Genomic DNA, 21103 nt, shown 5'->3' with positions numbered 1-21103 from the left:
GATGTCTAGAACTAACTGGCCAAGAAAAACAGTAACACAACGACTAAGCTTAATTAAAAACTCAAACGGATTATGGATTTGTTGAACAGTTAGTTCGTAAGGGTAAGCAAATAGATTAAAAAATTAGTGTGTAAATAATAGGATTTTAGATTTAATATATTTACTTTAATTAGTTAAATGTGATTTAGTTAAAATCTTATTCAACAGGCAGAGAAATAAAGTATATATATACAACAAAAAAATAATATCATTGACAAATTAGTTTTTTTTAAGGCAGCAATATTTACTTCATTAGTTATTAAAAGTTTTATTTTTTTTAATATTTAGATATATTATTTTATTTCTGTTAAAAAATATTTATATATAAAGTGGATTTAAGTTTTAACATGATATCTGGATTAAAAAAAGAATAACAGCGATTTAAATTGGAATTTTAAATTAATATTAAGCCTTGCTGTTAGAAGAGTTTAAAGAAAAAGAAATCAACACTTAAAGAAACATAATGCAGGATGACATTCTGGGACTTAGTAAAACCGACGCACAAAAGCATTCACCTGAGAATGACAATAGCAAATTTGTTACGATCGACCTATGCAATATAGCGCCGCGCTATCGCGACATTTGCCCATTGGGTTGTGGTGCTTTTTCCCTTATTTTTTCTGCTGTGGATCATCAATGTAGAAGAAGGATTGCTGTGAAAAAGGTTGAGTTTTTGATCAGTTTTGGCCATATTTTTGTTCACATTAGTTTAAAAGGTTTAAAAATGTGGGTATATATATTTTTTTGTGTTATATATATATAATTTTCTATGTGTGTTCTTTATTTTAGGTTTTAATAAAGCAAGATGAAAGACCATTTGCACTTAAACAACTTTATAGAGAAATACATATCTTGCGACGCCTTGACCACAGTAACATTGTTCGATTACACCACGTCCTTGTTTCAACTAGAAACCGCGAAAACAACGTGAATGGGGTAGGTGTATAAAAAGCGAAAAAATAAATATTAAAATCTTGTTGTAAAAACCAAATATCAGGTTTTGGAAACAGTGTTTTTAAAATGGTGCTAATATCAAAAACTGTGTCTGAGTTACCTACTTTTTGAAGATTCAAAACAAAAATCAAAAATTGAATTTTTGTATTTATTTCAAAGGACCGATCAGAAGCAGTTGAGAATATTTATTTAGGAATAGAATTAATGGATACTGGTCTTAACAACTTAATATCCAGAGGTCCACTTTCTCCTGCTTACACTAAGATCTTCACCTACCAACTTTTAAGAGGTTTAAAGGTACTTATTTAGAAAATTATTTGTTGATATGTTTTTAAAAGCTGTCAGGTTTTGTTTTATGCTACCGGTGCCAAAAAATAAATTAGTTTTAGTTTAACTTTTGCAGTTTGTTTGGTAAACACAGGCACATAGTTGTGGTTTCTTTTTGTCTTTATACACTGTTTATAAAAGTCGTGTAAAAATTTTTTTCAGCGCTTTTGTTTATGGTGTAAAAAAGTTTTTACATGCATCGGGGAAATTTTTTCGAAATTCATTATGTGGTAATTAGGGCCGGTAAAAGTTTGTGCTATTTTGCAACTGTCACATGCAGCTTTCAATAATAGAAACCTTGTTATCTTACCTTTTAAATAATAGATGTGATCTGTATATATAATAAAGCACTAAAATTATTACTACATTGTAAATTTCAGGCCAGTAAACTATTATATGTTAATAATAATATATAAAGCGCTCTTAATATTTTTATGGCAACTTTTTTTTGTTAAAAGGTCAATTTAAATTTTTGGTCAATTTTTATGGCTACTTTTACTTGTGAAAATTTTGTGAATGAAATGTGTTTTTGGCCCATTGTTATTCTCCTGGGCTTGCCGTGATATTAAACGGAAATTGTGAGGCGTATATGCGTCAAACCAAAGAATACGTATTCTCTGTTTGAGTTCAACATACTTTTTTGGTAAAAAATAGCACAGAGTAAAGCCAGTTAAATATTAATGAAAATTCCTTTTTTATTTTATAATGCTTTGTACTTTGATGAGGAAGATGTCCATTTTTTTGCTTTCTCATTAAAATTTGCAATTAAAATGTATTGATTTTTATTTTAATTGCATTGAAAACTTAATATGAAAACATGTTGTGATATCGGTTTACAATCTTTATATATAAAATTCCAGCAATTTAAGAACACTATGTGGAATTCTTTAAGGTATATCGGATTTTTATTTGTTTTCGAATACACAATAAGCTAAAGGTGTGTCTGTTTTATTGTGTGTGTGTGTGCTGTAAACCTGCTTAAAGTTATGTGACTCTTTTGTTTTTTTGTAAGAGTGCCGTTTAAGTTTAACAAAGCTTGTCTGTGCCCTCTACATACTTATCATTGTATATCCTGGTACTCTAAGTAACCAATTAACCTAAATACAACCTGCTTGCTTAATGAATTAAAGTGGCAATTAGCATAGGTCCATTACTGGCTAAAAATAGCTAGCCTCTTTGTGGTTCAGCGAATTTGAATAACATGTTGGTACTAAGAAATTAATTACTTAAATATTAGGTGTTTAAAATATAACTAAATGGGATTTATAAATCGTTTAATTTTTTAGAATGCTGCCAGTCTCTTATTAATTTGTTGACTGGCAAGTAAAATAATAACAACTCTCTGAAGTTTTTTATGAATCATATCCCATACTTTATCCGTCATTTTATTTCCAAGTCATTAGAATTTTTCCATTTATTTTAGTACACCGATACTAAATTTTCAACGAAGTAGAAAAAAAAATTTTGGTTTCTATTTTTGTTGGAGACCCAGTTTCGATTTAATCTCTTTATTTTGATTGCTTAATTAAACACGAATTGCGTGCGATTAATATGTTGCGGTGGTTCTTGCGTTGTACTGTACACGCCACAGAAATGTAATGAAAACATCCGCGTTTTGAGCACGAATAAGTATTACGAAATGTTGATATTTCGACTCGCATAATAAAGTATATATACCATCAGACGCAATTTACATATATCTTTTAGCTAGGTAATTGTGCTATTTATAAAATATTTAAACCAATGACGTTATGCACAATGAGTTATTATTGTGTATGCAAATTACGTATTGGTACCATGTAGTTGTATTAGTAAGCCTAACTTAATGATGTGACTCGTACGAAGCCTGTAATATCAATAGAATTGTAATTACATACACACTGAGCCAAATGCGTTTTCGCGCCAACTCAAGGTAAGGTCACTCAACTGCGTTATGTAAATGGCTTTAACATACGTTTAAAACAAACCTATTCGATTGAACAGGTTGTCGCGCTTCGATAGCGCGTATTAATAGCACACGACATCATGTAACGACACTCAAAACGTTGTTACCAGAATTTGCTTGGTATAACAATTTTCAAAATCGAGTGCTTTCCGAGTGCACTATTTATGTAATTATGATAACTCTGCTTTAAGTACGAGTCGCGCTAACGCTTTACCTAGTAACCTACCAGTAATATTAGGTCCGTTGTTACGACCTTAGAATGCGCGTTGTTGTATTACTAAGCAGTAAGGGAAAAATGCGCTGACGATGCTTTTCAAGTTCTTGTATTATATTATTATGCAATTGTTTATTTTTTAAGCGTTGTTTTATCGCCCTTTTACCAAAACTCATATAAAGTTAATAACTTAACGACGCCTAAAATAAATTTACAGGACTTAAACTGGCTTCGATTTATTACTGTGTGACCTAATTACGTGTGCACAACACGCCGTAATGTGTATATTTACTAATAAAACAAAACATTAATGGCAAAAATGAATTATATACATTTTTTAGAATATCTAGTAATCACGATCCAATACACTTGTTCGAAATTTGACTTTTAAGGTAAGCACATAGGAACTTGTCTAGCCGAGAGGCCAAGCACTCTGCTTATCAATCGATCGCGCTTTCGAACCGGGTTGTTGAGCCTACGATTTTTTATTTAAGAAAGCAGGAATCGATGATGACTAAAGCGTCCGTTTTGGGCCTCTCTCACGCTTGTACATACGTCACAATAGCGTGACGCGCCGCTTGTGGTATTTTCGCGTTGGCCGATTCGATATTATTACCCAGCTGAAGAACCTGTCTCCTGCTTAAGCGAGAGCACCCTCGAAAATTCGTTTTAAACCTTTTCCGGCTTCCTGGCTGTGTGTACCACTTCAGCGCTTCGAAAAGTATAATTTAGAACTGGAACGCATTTGCTGACGATATTGCTGTGTTGGCATGCGTTTTTTCGACGGTTATTACTAATCTCTCGTATCCGGTCGGTTTCTCCTTAGAAAATTGTTATGAAACACGAATTTTTGGGTCGCTGACATCAAACGCAACGCGGTTAGCGCATTTGCCCTTGAAGTTTTCAGTACACTACAAGCATTTGTTATTTTTCGCCGACCGAAAATCACTTTGTTGTCGTCTTCGTTGACTTTGGTTCGGGTTTTAAGAACACACAGCCTGTTTGGTTTTATGTTTATTGATTCGTGTCGTTTAGGTATGCAAACCACGTCACTTGTCGTTGAATTTCGAGGAAAAAGGCTTAGACCCATCACGAATAATATATCCAATTAATTCGTTTTCAATGTAACTTTTGATTGGGTTAATGCATTGAAATTCTCAATAGGCTTTATGTGAAAAACACTTCTAATTCGAAAACAAAAAAAAACAGCTCGTTTTGCGTGTTTTCCCCATTTTGGCTGACATTTAAAAGGCTAATCACTATAGCGTGCATTGAAAACAGGCAGATTATACTTGTTTGTGACGTAACAAAGCCTTGTTTATGACGCAAAAGTAATAATGAAGGTCCTGTATCGGATCTGGCGCTTGTTTTTTGTTTTCTTGATCGTGTTCGAGTATTTAGTTGTACTTAAATGGTCACAAAAAAACTAATCTCATAAATTTATGCTTTGCTAGTGTGTTTTAGCACGCGATATGGTTTTGGATGACATTTTTCTGGTGTTTGTTGTGATATCCTGGTGAAACAAAAAGTTTTTTTTTGTAGCCCACTTTAGTCACTTGTATGATGAAGAGGAAATAATAATAATAAGAAAATATGAGCAATTGTTTAACACGAAATTGGTTCAGATCTTTTTTGTGAATCGTCTTTTTTAAGAATTGTCTGTGGATTGAAAACGAAAACATTTATATATGTTTAAAAATAGCTGGCCTTTTTTCACTCAAATTCTGTGAATTAAAAAAACAATAAATTTTATTTTGTTTTTTTGCCCTATTCAGAAATGCATTGTAAGCATTTTTTATTTTATTTTTTATGGTATTTTTATTTAATTGTTAATAAATGCCATATAAGCCTGTCCAATATATATATATATAACATTGTCTTAAAACATTTTGACTGGTAGTGTATGTAACGACCCACTTTTTGCGGAATGGCCCAAAGGCAAAAGTCGTCAAACATCTTACTTCGCTTGCGTGTTAATAATGTTTATGTACGTAAGCTTTATTGTGCATTAAAATCTTACGTATTGCTTTCATCTTGTCTAGTAGCTTGTAATGCAATTTCGTGTGACTTTATACCCTTTGTAGTGTATGGACATTGGCTTGACTAATTTTTAATGTATACTGTTCAACAATGCTTTTTTCGGTTCTGTTATTTCGAATTTCGATGCTTAAAAAATTTGAATACTAAAAATCTATAGTTGGTTATCATCTGTGAATGTCTAGGCCCTTATTTAGAGACCAGAAAAATGCTTTTTCAGTGAAATTTCGACTATTTTTGGGCGGTTTAAATTCGACGTGACGGTGCTCTATTATATTTAGCACAATTTTAATATCGTTTACTTAAAAATACCCGCATCGTTTCATGTTAAGTTCCCCAATGTTTAACTTACCTATAAATCACGACATAAAAAATTTGTTTTACGATGAAATAGCCCAGCACGCGATCTTATTTGTTTTAGGCGTAACTGTACACATTATACCACGTCTAGGCAGACAATACGAAATTCTGTTAACGCCAATCCACATTTCAGCGAACTTTTCGCCGTTCGTGGAAGTGTTTTTTGCCCAGCCTGTGTTTTTAACCTATAACTTGGCATGGAAATGGAGCATCCTTATTAGCCGTAGTGACGCACTTCGTGTTTCGAGAAATTATGATTAATCTCTTATTTCAAATTTCCAATCGCTCGTATAACGTAATAAAGAATCCGTGTTTTTTTAATTTTTATTGATAAAAAATAGGAGAAATGTAGTTTAAAATAAAATAATTAGTATATATTTTTTTATCGTAAAATAACCAATATATGCCCTAACTTTATGTTTTTATCAGCATAAGGTCATGCAGTTGATAGTAAAAATTTTCCAAGTAACAATCTTATTCTTTATTTATCGTGTCGTGACCTTATGCGTTTAGAATTATGAAATACTATTTAAAATACACCCAATTCTTGCTAATAATAACGAAATGACTATGCATTTTTGCACAGTTGTTAACATGTGTTTAATACTGGTTCATTTTTGGTTTGCTGCATTGAAGTTGGATTTTTCTGACATGACAGTCAAGATTTTAATCGCAGGTTGCCGACGATTTTTTGACGCTTCTTGTCGTATTTGACATTTGTAATGTTATTGCTATGCAATTTTGACCAGGCTGGCCCTAGATTGAACTGCAGTGCCAAATTAAACACATTTTAAACGAGCAATTTGGTCGTGCTACTCAAAAAAATGTACCCCCTACAAAAATACCGCCTAATTATCTTCCGAGATTGTAAAAATATAAAAAATAACCCAACGGGTGTTTTTTTTAACAATTTTTTTTGAAATGTTAAGTTGATTTAATATACTCTGTTATACCAAAAACTCCATACGTAGGTATATAGTCATACGCAATATAAAACCCGTTCAGTCGCTATGGTTAAGGTTTCGACTAATTGCCATACCGGTTCGATTGCTTTTGCAGAGTTCATTCAGTTTCCCGTGGTAATAATGTTGCGTGGATATTTCATAAACATCAAAGCCTTCGATTTTAGATTTAATTCCTTTTGATTAGACTTCGCATTAGTATTTTGTTTATTAAATATTTATGGCTTATTATGTAACACTTTTAAGCTGCTATGGGAAAAACAAAATCGTTTAAAAACCTTATGTAACGAATAAAATGTACTGTTATGAATTAGGCTAAAGTGTAATCCGTTATCACATTGCAAAATATTTTGATCCATCAAACTGCAAAAGTTGCAAAATATTTACAGCCACGCTTGTTGATTAGGTGACTTGCATTTTTACGGAAGGGCAAAAAATTAGGGCCTGAAACCGCGCAATTCGAGATAGATCGAACCTGCGTAAATCTGCTAGCCCTGTTAAGTAACCGATACGATGTCTAGAGGTCAAAGAGGTCACGGATCAGTCTGGTTTCGAATTGTAATAACAATAATCCAATACACCGAAGGGGCTGGGCCTAAATCGCACACCCCGCTGACGGCTTGGTGACGTAAACGTGTTTACAGTTTTTATTTCGCGAATGTGTTTCTGACACGCGAACTGTCGTTTATCGCAATCAATTCAGACAACATGTTTTCGTAGTTTGGCCTTTAATGTTGTTTACTGACCGTATTTTTGGTGCGGCGGAACAACAACAGGCGCATAACGGCAATTAATGCGGTAATTGGCCGCCAATTTTTTTAACGAGACGCGATCTTTGCCCTGCATTTTGCTTGCTTTTTAAACTTGCCGATTTGCGTTATTTTTTGGCAGCACTTTCTTGGGGCTTCAAAATTCGTGATCTAAAATAAAAAAAGCCCTGAAAAATAAGTTATGTAATTTATTGATTATATTTTGTGGAAAATTTTGGCTTACTAATAAGAAAGAAATTAAGATAAACAGGTTTTACCCATCCGTACCATTCTATCTATAGGCCGCTCAATTATTAAACAGCATTTCCCGTGTCCCAAAACCTTTTATTTGACTTTCACATTTTAAATAGACGGCGAATGACGCATTCTTGAATTGATAACGAATTTTTGGAACACCGCTTTCGATGTGTTATTAATAGGTCAAGGCATGTACGCTCCATGGTTCAAACCGAAGCACGTGTTTTTTCGAGGTATTACGCAATCTCAATGCCGCCGTGCTTTAATTGGCGCGTGAGGCTTAAATGAATCTGACGTGGTGGCGGTTAAGGTGCTGTGTGTAAGGCCGTGGTTTAAATTAAGCTCGCGTTTAGGTGACTGCATGTAAAATAAACTTGCAATGGGTTGTTATTTAAATTTTTAGTCGCTGACGCACGTAAATTATCCTACGTTTAGGATGTTATATTTAGCCCTTTTTTATATGATATTCATTGGGATATTATCAAAACGCACACTGATTTTGTCATAGTATTACGCAAAAGTTAAGGAGGCTAAAAATGGCACCCCTTTCTTACAAACCGCAATTCTTAATACGGGGAAAAATAAATTACAAGCATAATTACTTTAAGTAAAGCAAAAGGTCGTGGTTAAAAATCGTTCAAACGAAAAAATTAAAAGGAGTGGAAAATGATTAGTCTGTACAAAGGTAGAACTGATTGCCAATGAGTTCTGGTCATTTCGCCTTAAAATATATATCCAATATACCTAACATATAAACAGCTGATTATTGTTGTAACACATTATTTAATTAGAGAAAATTATTTTTAACTAATAACGTAGTACAACACACAGCAATTCTATGTATATACTTATTATAACAAGGTGAATTACGCTGTTATAGCAATATTGAGTCAAAATTTTTATTTTTGATTTCTTTTGTGCCCTGTCATTACGTAAGCAGCAATGACTTGTGCAATCCTTATTATAGCTTTATTAAGGCTATATTGGCATGTCGCAATTTCTTAAACTGGACTCATGCATCTTGCAAGCCTATTGTTATTTGGCACGGATATAAAAATCCCTAATGTTGTTGCATAACTGTGTACAAGTTACTGCAATCTGTTTTAAAATTAAGGAAAAATAATTTTTTGAGCTTTTTTGTTTTTTCAAGTTTTTCGACTGTTTTTGCTGTTGTTGTTTATGTTTGTGTTTGTTGTTTCTTTGTAGTTGTAGAAATACGAGTTTTGTGACTGTATTTTGTTGTTGTTTGATTTGACCAAAAAATTCTAAATATATCGAAATGTTGATTATAGGAAATGTATTTTGAACCAATCAGCAATTTTTGGCTTTGCAATCAACATTTTTTAACCCCTCCTTTTAGTTTAAAGTATTTTTTTTAAAACACTCGTGCTATGTTGGTTTAAAAGTCCACCAAAATAAATTTGTTTTGACGTTTGTTGCGGCCGAAAACGTGTTTTCAGCGTCTCATTGAAATAGTTTTAAATACACAGGGTCGTCGTACTCCGAGCAATTTCGCACGGTTCGTCGGTGCGTTTGTCACGTGACCTCCCTATCTCTTTCTCTACAAGAGGGTCACGTGACTTCGCGTGGCGTTCGGTGCTAGCGCGCTTGGAAACAAAGAAAATTTTACAAATGACTTAAAAATAACGATTGCCGGCAAGTTATTGCTTCGATTTGACATATTTAGAAATTTTCTCCTTTAGAGTAATGCATTTTTTTTGGTATTGAAACCGCGAATTGCTTTAAATTAACTTTGACCTAAAAATGAGTTTTCTGTTTTGTTATTGAAAACAGATGCATATTTATTTGGAAATAAAACTTGGTCTTTCTCAATTTTTATTGATTTTTTTTTCTAATAAACTTTTTAAAATTTTTGCCATGTCAGTTCAATTAAAATAAAATTCCTACAAAATTTATTCAAAAATAACATTATTTTAATTTTGCTTTTAAAATATCACCGTAATAACTGTGGGGTTACTGGGTTGAAAATTAGGTCATTTTGTTTCCCAGATAAAGTCCAGATTTAATTCAGTGACAGAATCTTATCTTCACATAACATCTGCTACATTTGTTAAATTCCATTATTGGAATTTCGCATCACAAAAAATATTCAAAAAAATATTTAATTTGATTTTTTCCTGGATTTTAAAAATATAATTCGTTTTTAGTAAAATAAAATTTAATGCGGTTTAATCAGCTTATTTGCTGGGCTTTAAATTCGTCATTCATTAATAATAAATGCTTACCAATTAACAGCTAATTAGAAATGCAAATCGTATCTAAACTTACTAAAATTAATAAGTAATAAAAGCTAAGTGTGTAGTGCATTATTTGATTAATTTTTTTGCAATATACAATACTGAAATTTTTTTTTATTTAATTTGGTTTCTGCAAATTAGTGAAAAAAAAAACCTAGACAACTAATGGTGTGTGAATACTCTACGATTACCAGAATTAAGTTGTCGTTAACATATAAGGTACGACTACTACGACATACGATTCCAATTTCAACCACTTTTCTGTATCGAGTTTGCAAAACAGCGACTCTGGGCATAGGCACCGAAAATCGTAGAACGTTTTAAGGGGGTCACAGTGTACTTATAATTAATTTAAATTCATGTGTTGTGTGGGTTTATTAGATGTATATTTTTGCTTGTACTAAATATTTTTTTATTCTTCTAAAATCCGCTACAAAAATTAAAATATTTAATTTTTTATATATATTTTACTGAAACGTTGCCTATGGAACCACTTAGACTTATTTTAAAAGGCACTCCGCACCCTTTAACGGTCTGACGTACCCTTCCCCAGCGCGGGACCCAGTTTTGAAAATTGTAAAGTTATGCCGTCGGTTTCCCTACTATGGTAGGCGCGACTTGAATTTTTCGATTTATTTTGGCGATTGGCAACTGCGTATGAGTAAGCCAAAACAAGGGCTCTATGTTCTTGCCCATAAAAAACTAGCCTATAAACTTGTATTAGGCTTCGTTACGTATGGAAAGCCAATAGATGTATTGTACCCTGTACGCAAATGACAGCGTCTATAAATACCTCTAATGGCCCATTTCCACTGACGTCATTGCTGTAATGTGGATTTATTTATGTCTCAAAACGACAACGTCCGTACTCGAAAGACCTGTTATTTTAAATAAATATAATAATTCAGTTTTTAGTATTAAAAAATTAAATTTCTTATTCCCATTTTCGGAAAACCCCGTAAAGCAAAACTAACGTACCGAAACCCATATTAGATATTTGCATTGTCATCTTATTTACATATTACGTGATTTTTCTTATTGAAAAGGTCGTAAAATTTTGTTTAAATTCTAAAATCCTAACCTTATTGGGAATTCACTTTTTAGTATGTAATATTTTCAAACTTATTTTTTTAGTTGTTGAAATTATTGTTTGTTTAGTAATTATATATAACTGGGTCATGTATGCTTGTTAGTTTAATATTCGGTTGTTCACATTGTCAAAGTTCAAGTTGAAGTCAAATATTGTTGCGTAGTACAACTTGTTTTTCAAAACTTGGCTTACAAAGTAATCATATTTAAATACACCCACTATACATACTCGAAGTACCCTATTTGCATAAAATACCACTGTTACATTTACAGCAACGAGGCACATAAGTTTGGTTTTGGATAATGGTATCGATTAAAAAAATATGGTTTAAAATGGTGTTGTGTGTGGTGGCTAAACCAAAACCATTTTGTAACTAATTGTTTTTTGATTATTATTTTGGTACCTTTGGTGTTTTTTGTTTTAATATATTGGCACCATTTATTTTGCTGGTTAAAATTGGTAGTTTTTCGTTCCTTGGTTCTGCGTATTTATTGACACCAGTCAGCACCAGTTCACCACTTTAAAGTGTCACCATTATAAAAACCTTTTTTTGTGGTGCCACACTGTACAACGATTTTTGTTTACCGAAAATTAATTGACCACAGAAATCTAAAAATATTTTTATTTTCTATTTTTAGTATCTGCACAGCGCGAATGTTGTCCATCGAGATCTCACTCCCTCCAACATTCTGATCAACGTGGATACCCTCATGCTTAAGATCTCCGACTTCGGCGTCTCGAGAATGTACGATCCAACCTACGACCACGCGGTAACAATATTATATTATGTGGTATTTTAGATTTATTGTGCACTTAAAATTTATTTTAGTGACCGTATTTTTTATTTAAAAATGTTGAATATTTTTTTATTAGACATTTTTTTGAAATTTTTGCGTTTTTTGAAATTTTGTATTTTTTTCGAAACAGGGAAACCGCATGTCTATGACGCAGGCAATGACGTCATATCACGCCCCCGAACTTCTGCTGCACCCTCGCCATTACGGGCAAGCAATCGATATATGGGCGACGGGCTGCATAATCGCTGAAATGTTGTTAGGTAAATTTAACCTTAGCAAAAATCAATAAAAAATGTAATGCTTTAGTGTATGGTGGAAAACACACGACGTCCCAAGTTCGATTCCTATCGGTTCCATGCTTCGAGAGCACGAATAATGCATACCATCACCTTAGCCTCCCTTCACAAACAAATTCTATTTAAAAACGAAAAACAAACAAAGCGTGTAAAATGTCATGGCCACAATTTCGATAAATATTATGAACAACGATACACGATACAGAGTATTGGTTTTCCTATTAAACAGCGCACACATATATACATAATATCCTTGTGTATTGTTTAGAATTGCGATATCGGGGGGGGGGCATTTTCCCAGCCCACCGATACGGGTTTTATTGTGCTTATAAATAATTGATAGACGTCTGCGGTTCAACTTTGATGGCCGAGATATTGTTGTAATTGAAGGAACGGCCGCGGCTTTAAATTACAAACGCGAGAGGCACGGTTAATTATGAGGGCGGCACGGCAAATAAATTGTGCTGTCGTGAGTCATGAAATTGAGCCTCAAGAGCGAAATAAGTGCGGCCTGTAATTTTTCGTATTTATTTTTATCCACAAATACACCATTGGTATACATTAGCGAAGCCTGTTTTTTTTTATTTTTTTTTATTTTAAACTTACTTGTATTTGAGCCAGCGGCGTGTTCGTCCGCCGAACTAGGATTTATTTGCGTTTGTATTCATCCGCCGAGTTAGCAATATTGGGCCTGTTGTCCTTTTGGCTTCTGACTTTGTGTCGCAATATATACAAAGCCCTGAATGGCCACAGACGCTTATATTTACCTGACTACGACCTATAGAGACCAATTCAACTATGTATCAGTTATTTATAATGGAAGACTAACGATTGGGCGGTCGTATATTTATCAAAAGGGCTAAGACCTTCTTTTGTAGTTAATTATATGGAAGTTTTGTGTTGTCGTATTTTCGGATTTCTTGTTTTTCCCAGCGGTATATGAATGACTTTGCGGATTTTGAAAGGGGTCAAATTTAGTTTTCATACTGCAATTTTTTAATCTAGTCTGTATTACTACCCAAGTTTTTCATTTAAGCACCCTTGTGGTAACAAATTAATCCAGATGGCTTAATAAGTTTATCAGTAATAGGTTAAGAACGATACGTAGCGAGAAATATTTTTCGAGTTAGCGTGGGCGCCGAAATGCGACCTCCGCGGTCAAAGAGTCGTGCGAACGTGTACAAACAGAGTAGGAGTCGAGAGTGTGTACCAAGAACCCGAAAATAAGCTCAATTGTTTTTGTAGGAAACTTGCCACATGCCCGTTTAATTGCCGATCTGTAACGTCGGGAATCCTTTATTTTTTTCGCCCAAAATCTCAACTTTTTTAACCGATTTGTTTGCAATAAAACCAAACAAGCAGTGCTTAGAGAGTATACACTAAAACAATAGCGCGCGTGTTAGTACCAGCCTGGCCAGCATGCCGCGTGTTCGGTCAAGCACAACACGGCTTTATGACGTAACAATCTAGGTCAGTTGGCGATTAGCAACGCGCAATTTCGCATAGCTTTCTAACCGTGGCAATTAAAAAGTGCTGTAACCCTGTGTTCTGTAGCCTTCAAATACATACAGCGCGCTGGGTCTGCTATAATTGCAACACACGAGGATTATCGACCTTGAAATAGCGGCGTGACGTCAATCGATCGGCTAAATCGACAGAAACTTTTAATTAAATTCATAACTCAATTTGAGGGAGCGATTTCTCGATATCGAGCTTGAAATTTGATTAGAGAGGGGGCGAGGTGTTTGTCGACTGGCTGATAACCTACCGCTCAATTTACTTTGAAAATTTCACTTTATCTAAATTTTTGGTGAGCATTTTTTCAGAAATTAAAAAAATTTTGGCCAATAGAGTGTGAGGGTGCCCCATTGTCGCTAACAGGGCGTTTTGGGACATTTCTCCATTTTGCCAACAGTATTCCGGGCAGTAATACACTTTAGTACATTAGTAATAGCGTTATGTTAAACATTATTGTTTAATTTTTATTTTTTTTACTTTCTAGGAAAAGTTTTGTTTAACGGAGCCCACGCCTTCGAGCAAATCGATTTAATCTTCGAATCTATTTCGGTCACTTCCGGATCCTGGAAAGCGGTGACCGAAGCCTGTTGCGACGATCCCGAATGCTGCCCCGACCCCAGCGCGTACGGAGTGAGGGACAACGGGGGAATACCCAATTTGCCCCTGAAAGGAATGATTCAGGACGTGGGACCAATGGGTAAGTTTTTCAAGAAAAAAATTGGGGGCGTTTTTAGGGTTGGGGTAATTTTAAAATATTTGAAAATTGTAACTTTTTTGCAAGTTTGTAAAATTTTTAATTTAACATTCGGTTGGCTCGAAACAAAGCAAAGAAATGCTTACATTGGCCTAATTGTTTGCATAATATAGTCGACCTTGAGCCGTGTTTGACTTTTAGGGCTTATCAGAAACGCTTAAAAACCCCATAATTAATCGACGCTGGGCTTGCAAAATTTCTGGAGCGTTTTGTTGTGGCAACTTTTCTGCGAACTAGGAATTTTTTCCAAAAAAAAAAAACAATTTTCTAGCCTAACGTGACGTCACTGCTGTTCAGAGGTTATTAAAGTTTATTACGCACCCTGTCGTATTTAAATAAATAATTACCTCAATTTATTAATAATTCGACTTGTTTACAAACGCTTGCACAGCCGTTGTGCAAGAATGACGTCACTCTCGTAGGCATTCGCATCTGTTTTAGCGGAAATACAAAATAAAATTAAACGTTTCTGGATTTAAACCGCTGTAATTAATATTGGTGGCGTGGCGCTGTTATTTTTACCGTCGTTTATTGATTCGATTTTTTTTCGAGAATTTTCGATGTGTTGATTATTGTTTACGAGCATATGACGTCACGATTTGCATTATTCACCTGTGTTTACTACCGTGTAACGGTGATCAAAAAAATAGGTGACAAATTGGGTTTAATTTTTTTGGAAATTATTTTTGCAATTTTCTACCGGCCATGGAAAAATTAAAAAAAAATTAAAATTATTTTAAAAAATTGGAATTTTAAAAACGAGAATTTTTACTGCATTTTCGATTATTAAAATATAAATGTAATATCACGCATTTTGAGCTATTAATTTTACAGCTAAGTTCGGTCAAAAGTTCAACACTATAAAAAGTCGTTGATGAATTATGGTAATAAAAAATATCGCCTGAGTTTTTTTATAATGTGTATTGTGCAAATATAAATATTTAAACAGAGGGGTTAAAAAACTTTGCGCGCTATTTTTTTATTAGAGTTTAATAAAATTTTTAATTTTATTGATTTAAATATTTCTTGCCAATTTTTTATTGGACTTTTGCAAATACAGAACTATTAATAATATATATATTTTGTTTTTTGTAGCAACTATCTGCAAAATTTACCCTTTTTTCGAAATTTTAATACAAATTATTGAATTTCTAGTATTACAAAAAAAAAATGGTTTTTGTTAGAAATTCCCAAAAAAAATTTTAACATTTTTAAATTTTTTTTTTAGCTATTAACCTTTTGCATCAACTTCTTACTTTCAATCCCAGCGATCGGGTCACATCGACTGATGCTCTCATGCATCCTTACATGTCCTGCTATTCGAGTCGCTGTGACGAACCAGTGTGTCAATATCCATTCCGCATCGAAGACGAAGTCGACTTCTACTCACAAGACCAACTACAAGTAAGTATTTTTTCTACCTGGATGTAAGTTATTTTGTATGGCATTAAATACTTTATTTTTGGGTTTAGAGTTGCAATTTTTAAAACCCGAAGTGCTAGGTTCGATTCTTACTGAAGCTGCATTTATTATAAATACTTTTTTTTTTTAATTTTGAAAGTTTTGAAAAAAATTTTAAAAGTTTAGTAAAAGTTTTTAATCTTTTATAATTTTTATCCTAATTCGGTCAAAAAGCAAATTCAAATTAAAGTCAATTTCGTTACATCACGAATTTTTTTGAGTAATGACGTCACAAAAATGTGCTCTGAGTAATTTCGTTTCACAAAAACTATTGTAGTTTAAATTTTTTGGCATTAGAGTCATCTGGGTTCAAACATCTTGTAATAAAAAAATGATTTTAAATGTTTGCATTTTGCAAACCCGTCGACCCCTAATCCTAATTTAGTTTCCAATTACCGGTCACGTGATAATGGCGGTGTCAATGACGTCACGAAAAGGGTCCCAGGAGAGCTGTGTGTATTTCGAGTAATGCGCGGTTGTATCTACTTTGATTTTGCAGTCTAGTTGCGATATTTTTGCGGTTAAAAAAGGATGTATTCAAATTATTAAATCTACTTATGGGATACATTTACATAACACAGCTGGCACTTAGGCTACTTACACATTTTCAATCAAAAAAGGGGGTCAAAATTTTTTGGAGAAATCATGTTTTCATTTTTTACCGTTTTTTATAGGATTTGGTAAGAAATGAAGCGAACGACAGCAGTGGAAGTTACAACGTTGAATCAAGCCAAGAATCCCACTCGGTAGGTCTACCGTTCATTTTTTACCGTTTTAAAATTTTTACCTTGTTTTTTTTTAAATATTTACATTTGAAAATACTATTTAAATTTTTGCTGCTTTTATAATTTATCTTTTGTGCCAACCCAACATGATTTTAATTTTAAAAACCTAATTAAAACGCCCTTGAACGTTTATATTTAACTCTAATTTAACACTCAAGCACTTAGTAGTGCTTTTAAACGTGGGCTTTAATTGTTAGAACACCCATTTTAATTTTTTTTTTCGGCGCACGATAGTTTAATTTCATTATCACAAGTTTGCAAAAGAATTAAACTTGTCTTTTTGTATTTTCAAAAAATATTTTTTTTTTTATTTCCAGCAACGAAATTCAATCAAATCCGGCAGAGCGGGTTCTGTCTGTCAGAACGACAGTTACCGAAATTTACTAGCACTCGTGCACTCGAATAATCAAAGTGCTGGAAGTACCAACAGCGGTGTTGCCACAATGTCGGAGTCGGAAGCACGGACGATGGCTTGTGATTTTGATTACGGCGTACAGGTATTTACATAGTACCTACTTTTGTGTGTATATATCAAGAATAAACCCTAAAATATTATTTAAAAAATTTTAAAACTATTTTTCTTAGATTAACGACGGCTCCATTAACCGGGAACGAATGTCTCTCGACTTTCGCCCCATCCAAACCGAAGCCGCCTGCTTCGACCCCTACAAATGGGGGAACTCCCACGAACAGGGGTCGTCTCCCAGCGAGCCCCAAGCAAACGTGGCCGCAAAAAGAAACGCGGGAAACACAGTCATCGACGGGTGGGTACTTGCTCTTTGCTGTTTTAGAGGGGTTTTGGGACTTGTGTTTTCTAAAAACGACGACATTGAGCAAAATTGCTACTGAAATTAATGTTTAACCTTAATTTTAAGGCAAAACGACCACGGTTCACACTCCGACCACGGATACCACTCCAGTTACTGCTCGTCCAGCCTGAGCCACGGCGCGGGAAAAAATCACCCGCACTCGGCGTGGAGTTTGTCGTCTCCCGATGTCTCTTACGACCACGAGAAAACGTGTGCAAGCTCGCATCGCGCCAGCACGCCCGACTTGGGGAGCAGCGACAATTTTCACGACTCCGAAGGTAGGTTTAAAATTTATTTTCCAATAAAGCCAATGTTTTTTGAAAATTGTTTCCCAGTTTTGCCTTTATCTTTTATTTTTGTTAATTATGGGATACTTTGGGACGTAAACCTAATAATTTTGTTATTATTTTACTTAGATCTTCACTCCGACCAGCATGCCCGGCACTCCCCGAATCTGACGTCATCGGCTGACGTCATCAGCGAACCTCACGTCGACTCTTGTCGACGACGTCACTCCCACTACCACCACCATCACCATTACCATCATCACCACCACAAACATCACAGGTAAGACTGCGTGACGTCATTGTTATGGAGATGCGAATAGACTGGGATTTGTTTTAAATCGAGTTTTTTTTAAAGGCATTCTAGTCGACACGCAAGCAGCAGCAATAACTCGAATTTGTCCCAGCAACATCACCAACAGCAAATGCAGCAACAACAGCGGGCCAACAGTAACGATTCTGACCCAAACCTGTCCACAAGGTGTCACCAGAGACGATGCGTCGTCAACGACGTAGTACTCGAGGAACCCGCCACCATGCGGGCGACGAGCGAGCCTGACAAAAAAGAAAGTTTTAATCATAGCGACAAGGAGCCGACGGAAAAGAGCCTGTCACAGAAAAAGTTGAAGAAAATTGCCCGCAACGAACTGGCAAACGAGGCCACGCGAACGCGCACGTGGTCCGAGGGCTCCAAAGCGCAGTCTTGCGGCGTCGAGAAAAGGCTAACCTCGCTGTGCATAGATGGTTTTATCAAGGAAAACGCGGACAGATCGAGTTTGCTTCAGAGGTTTGAGAACCTGTTCGGCAAAGCAATCCCATCGAAATGCTCGGGTTCAGAGCCCCGAGGACATCCCCACGTACCTCGAAAACAAGTCGAGTGCCCGTTTTAACTCAACCTCAAAAAACTGTTTTGTGTTGTCGACGCTGTCAGTCCTGCGTGTTTATGTGTCGATGATCATTTTTTATTTCGCTGAAGGGTGAGGGTCGGGCTTTTGCTTACCCTCCGCTTACCGTTGATGACGTCATCTTATTTCTGTGCAATTGTGTAGACTACCAAGTGTTATTCGTCTTTTGCTATAGACATTCTTGGCTTCTACCCTCTATATTAATTGTCCGGTGGTCGTCACGTGCTAGTACAATGTAACAGCTTCCTTAACTTATTTTGTCGCGCTTCTGGTCGTGACGTCGCCCGACCACGTGACCTGCAACCCCTTTAGCTTTATTCGTCGTTGTTGTTGTTGTTGTTGTTGTTTTATTTGGTGATTGATGACTTTTTTTCGGTTTTGGTGCGAGGACGTAAATTTTTTTCTTTTTTTGTTTTTAGCAAAGTACGCTCTCTGTTTTTAGTTTTTACTCCTAGTCAATTCGCTTTTTTTCGTCTCCCTTTGTTCGCGCTAGAAAGTTTGCGGGGCTCCCGTTTTAGAGAATGCTATGAAATCCCTGGTATAACTCGTGTGCGTTTTTTTTTTGTTTATTTATTATTTTTCTTCCGCTCGAAAGAAATCTGTTGTACGCAGACTGTGACGTCACACGTCGGGTCGGATGACGTCATTGCCTGCGTCACCACCCACGTGTTTTTGCACTCACCTTCTGTTATGTGAACGTTGTAGGCAAATTTATTTATTTTTTATCGTCAACTCAACTTTCGGGCACAATCTTTTTTTCTTTTATCGTTTTTAGTCAATGCCAAATTTTTTATCCGTGCTTACCCAACCATGACTGTTCAACGGACTGTACCTGTGCTCACTGGGGCGTTACAACTTTATACGTGACGTCATCGCCTAACTACTTAACTGAAAGATTTTAGCAAAATATGTGTACTCACTGTTCACAATGCACTTTTGTTTCTGACCGGAAATGACCCCCTGCGCTCTCGATTGGCATGACGTCATCGGCTCTTTAACACCCGTCGATGACGTCACGGCGTAATCTTTTTTTTTTCTGGTACAAACCGTTGTTCGTCGCTTTTTTGCTTGTTTAATTTTTTGTCGCCTGACTTTTTAAAACTATAAAGGAACGAGTTTGTTTCTCGCCCAAATAAAAGCAATGAAATAAAAAAGTAGTCGTTTTTTACGATTTTTGGTGGTTTAAGTTAGTTAAAACATTGATTTTTTGCTAAATTTACTTAAATTAGAAAAGAAGGAATATACCCAAAAGTATTTTTTTTTAATTTTATAAATATATTTTTACTGCAAGATGGTGCACGAGAGTCGCTTTTTTTCAAATTTTATTTTTTAATAAAAACGTGATTTTTAAATTGTGAAAAACAATTAAAGACCTTAAGGTGGCCTATAGTTGACTGTAGATGCCTTTTTTGCAAAAAAATGCCAAAATATTTTTTTTTCATTTTCGGCCAAATTTAGCAAAAACACCAAGGCCTTGTAGAAAATGCCAAAAATCGCTATTTTGGCGGGAAAAAATAAGTTACCAAAATTCGACAAAAAATTGTTTTTAAAGACATTTAATTGACTTAAATTGGATTGAATGAAATTTTTTTGCCCCAAAATGCCCAAAATTCATTTTTTTTAAATTTTATAATTCTTTTTTTTTAATTTTTTAATTATTTTTTTACTGCAAGATGGAGCACGAGAGATGAATCATCGAGGTTCATTTGTATAGATATTTAAACGTAGACACTTGGTTAAAAGATTTGTTCAAAACATTGTTTCGACCACTCTTGAAGAATACCGAACCTAGGAATCGAACCCGAGCTGGATGCTTTGCAGCCTGGCACACTAACCACTGAGCTAACGCGGGGATGAAACATGGAGGTTTATTTGTAAAGATATATAACTAGTGTGATATTTCAATTAAAAAAAATTCGCAGAAGCTCGGTATCGAACCCGGCATTGCCGACTGGCAAGTATTCGACTGTTCCACACCAGCTAGCGTGGCGACACCTAACCTTCTGCATTTTGAAGGGTATATTTGTTCAAACGTAGACACTTGGTTAAAAGATTTGTTTAAACATTGTTTCGGCCACTCTTGAAGAATACCCAACCTAGGAATCGAACCCGAGCTGGATGCTTTGCAGCCTGGCGCTCTAACCACTAAGCTAAGGCGGGGGATGAAACACCGATGGTTATTTCTAAAGATATATAACTAGTGTGATATTTCAATTAAAAAAATTCGGTCAACACAAAAAAAATCACAACTAAACATTTTATTGCCTCAAATTGCCCAAAATTCTTTTTTTTTAAATTTTA

The 21103-nt window shown here is 34.9% G+C and overlaps 1 protein-coding gene across 1 annotated transcript; it reads left to right on the top strand.

Annotated features, from left to right (window-relative positions):
* The first annotated feature begins 331 nt into the window (after positions 1 to 331).
* On the top strand, positions 332 to 19948 carry LOC145755076 (uncharacterized). The gene is made up of 13 exons (XM_082571277.1): positions 332 to 703; positions 829 to 975; positions 1153 to 1290; positions 11832 to 11963; positions 12121 to 12250; positions 14289 to 14501; positions 15787 to 15962; positions 16694 to 16765; positions 17122 to 17301; positions 17390 to 17568; positions 17680 to 17891; positions 18030 to 18180; positions 18256 to 19948. The coding sequence occupies exons 1-13, from the start codon at positions 503 to 505 to the stop codon at positions 18785 to 18787; spliced, it is 2463 nt and encodes an 820-aa protein (XP_082427403.1). The 5' UTR covers positions 332 to 502; the 3' UTR covers positions 18788 to 19948.
* The last annotated feature ends 1155 nt before the right edge of the window (positions 19949 to 21103 follow it).

This window comes from Corella eumyota, chromosome 6 (genome assembly GCF_963082875.1).
Source record: "Corella eumyota chromosome 6, kaCorEumy4.1, whole genome shotgun sequence".
Taxonomy (NCBI): Eukaryota; Metazoa; Chordata; class Ascidiacea; order Phlebobranchia; family Corellidae; genus Corella; species Corella eumyota.
The sequence above is the reverse complement of the archived record's forward strand: the minus strand, read 5'-3'. Positions and strand labels throughout refer to the sequence as shown.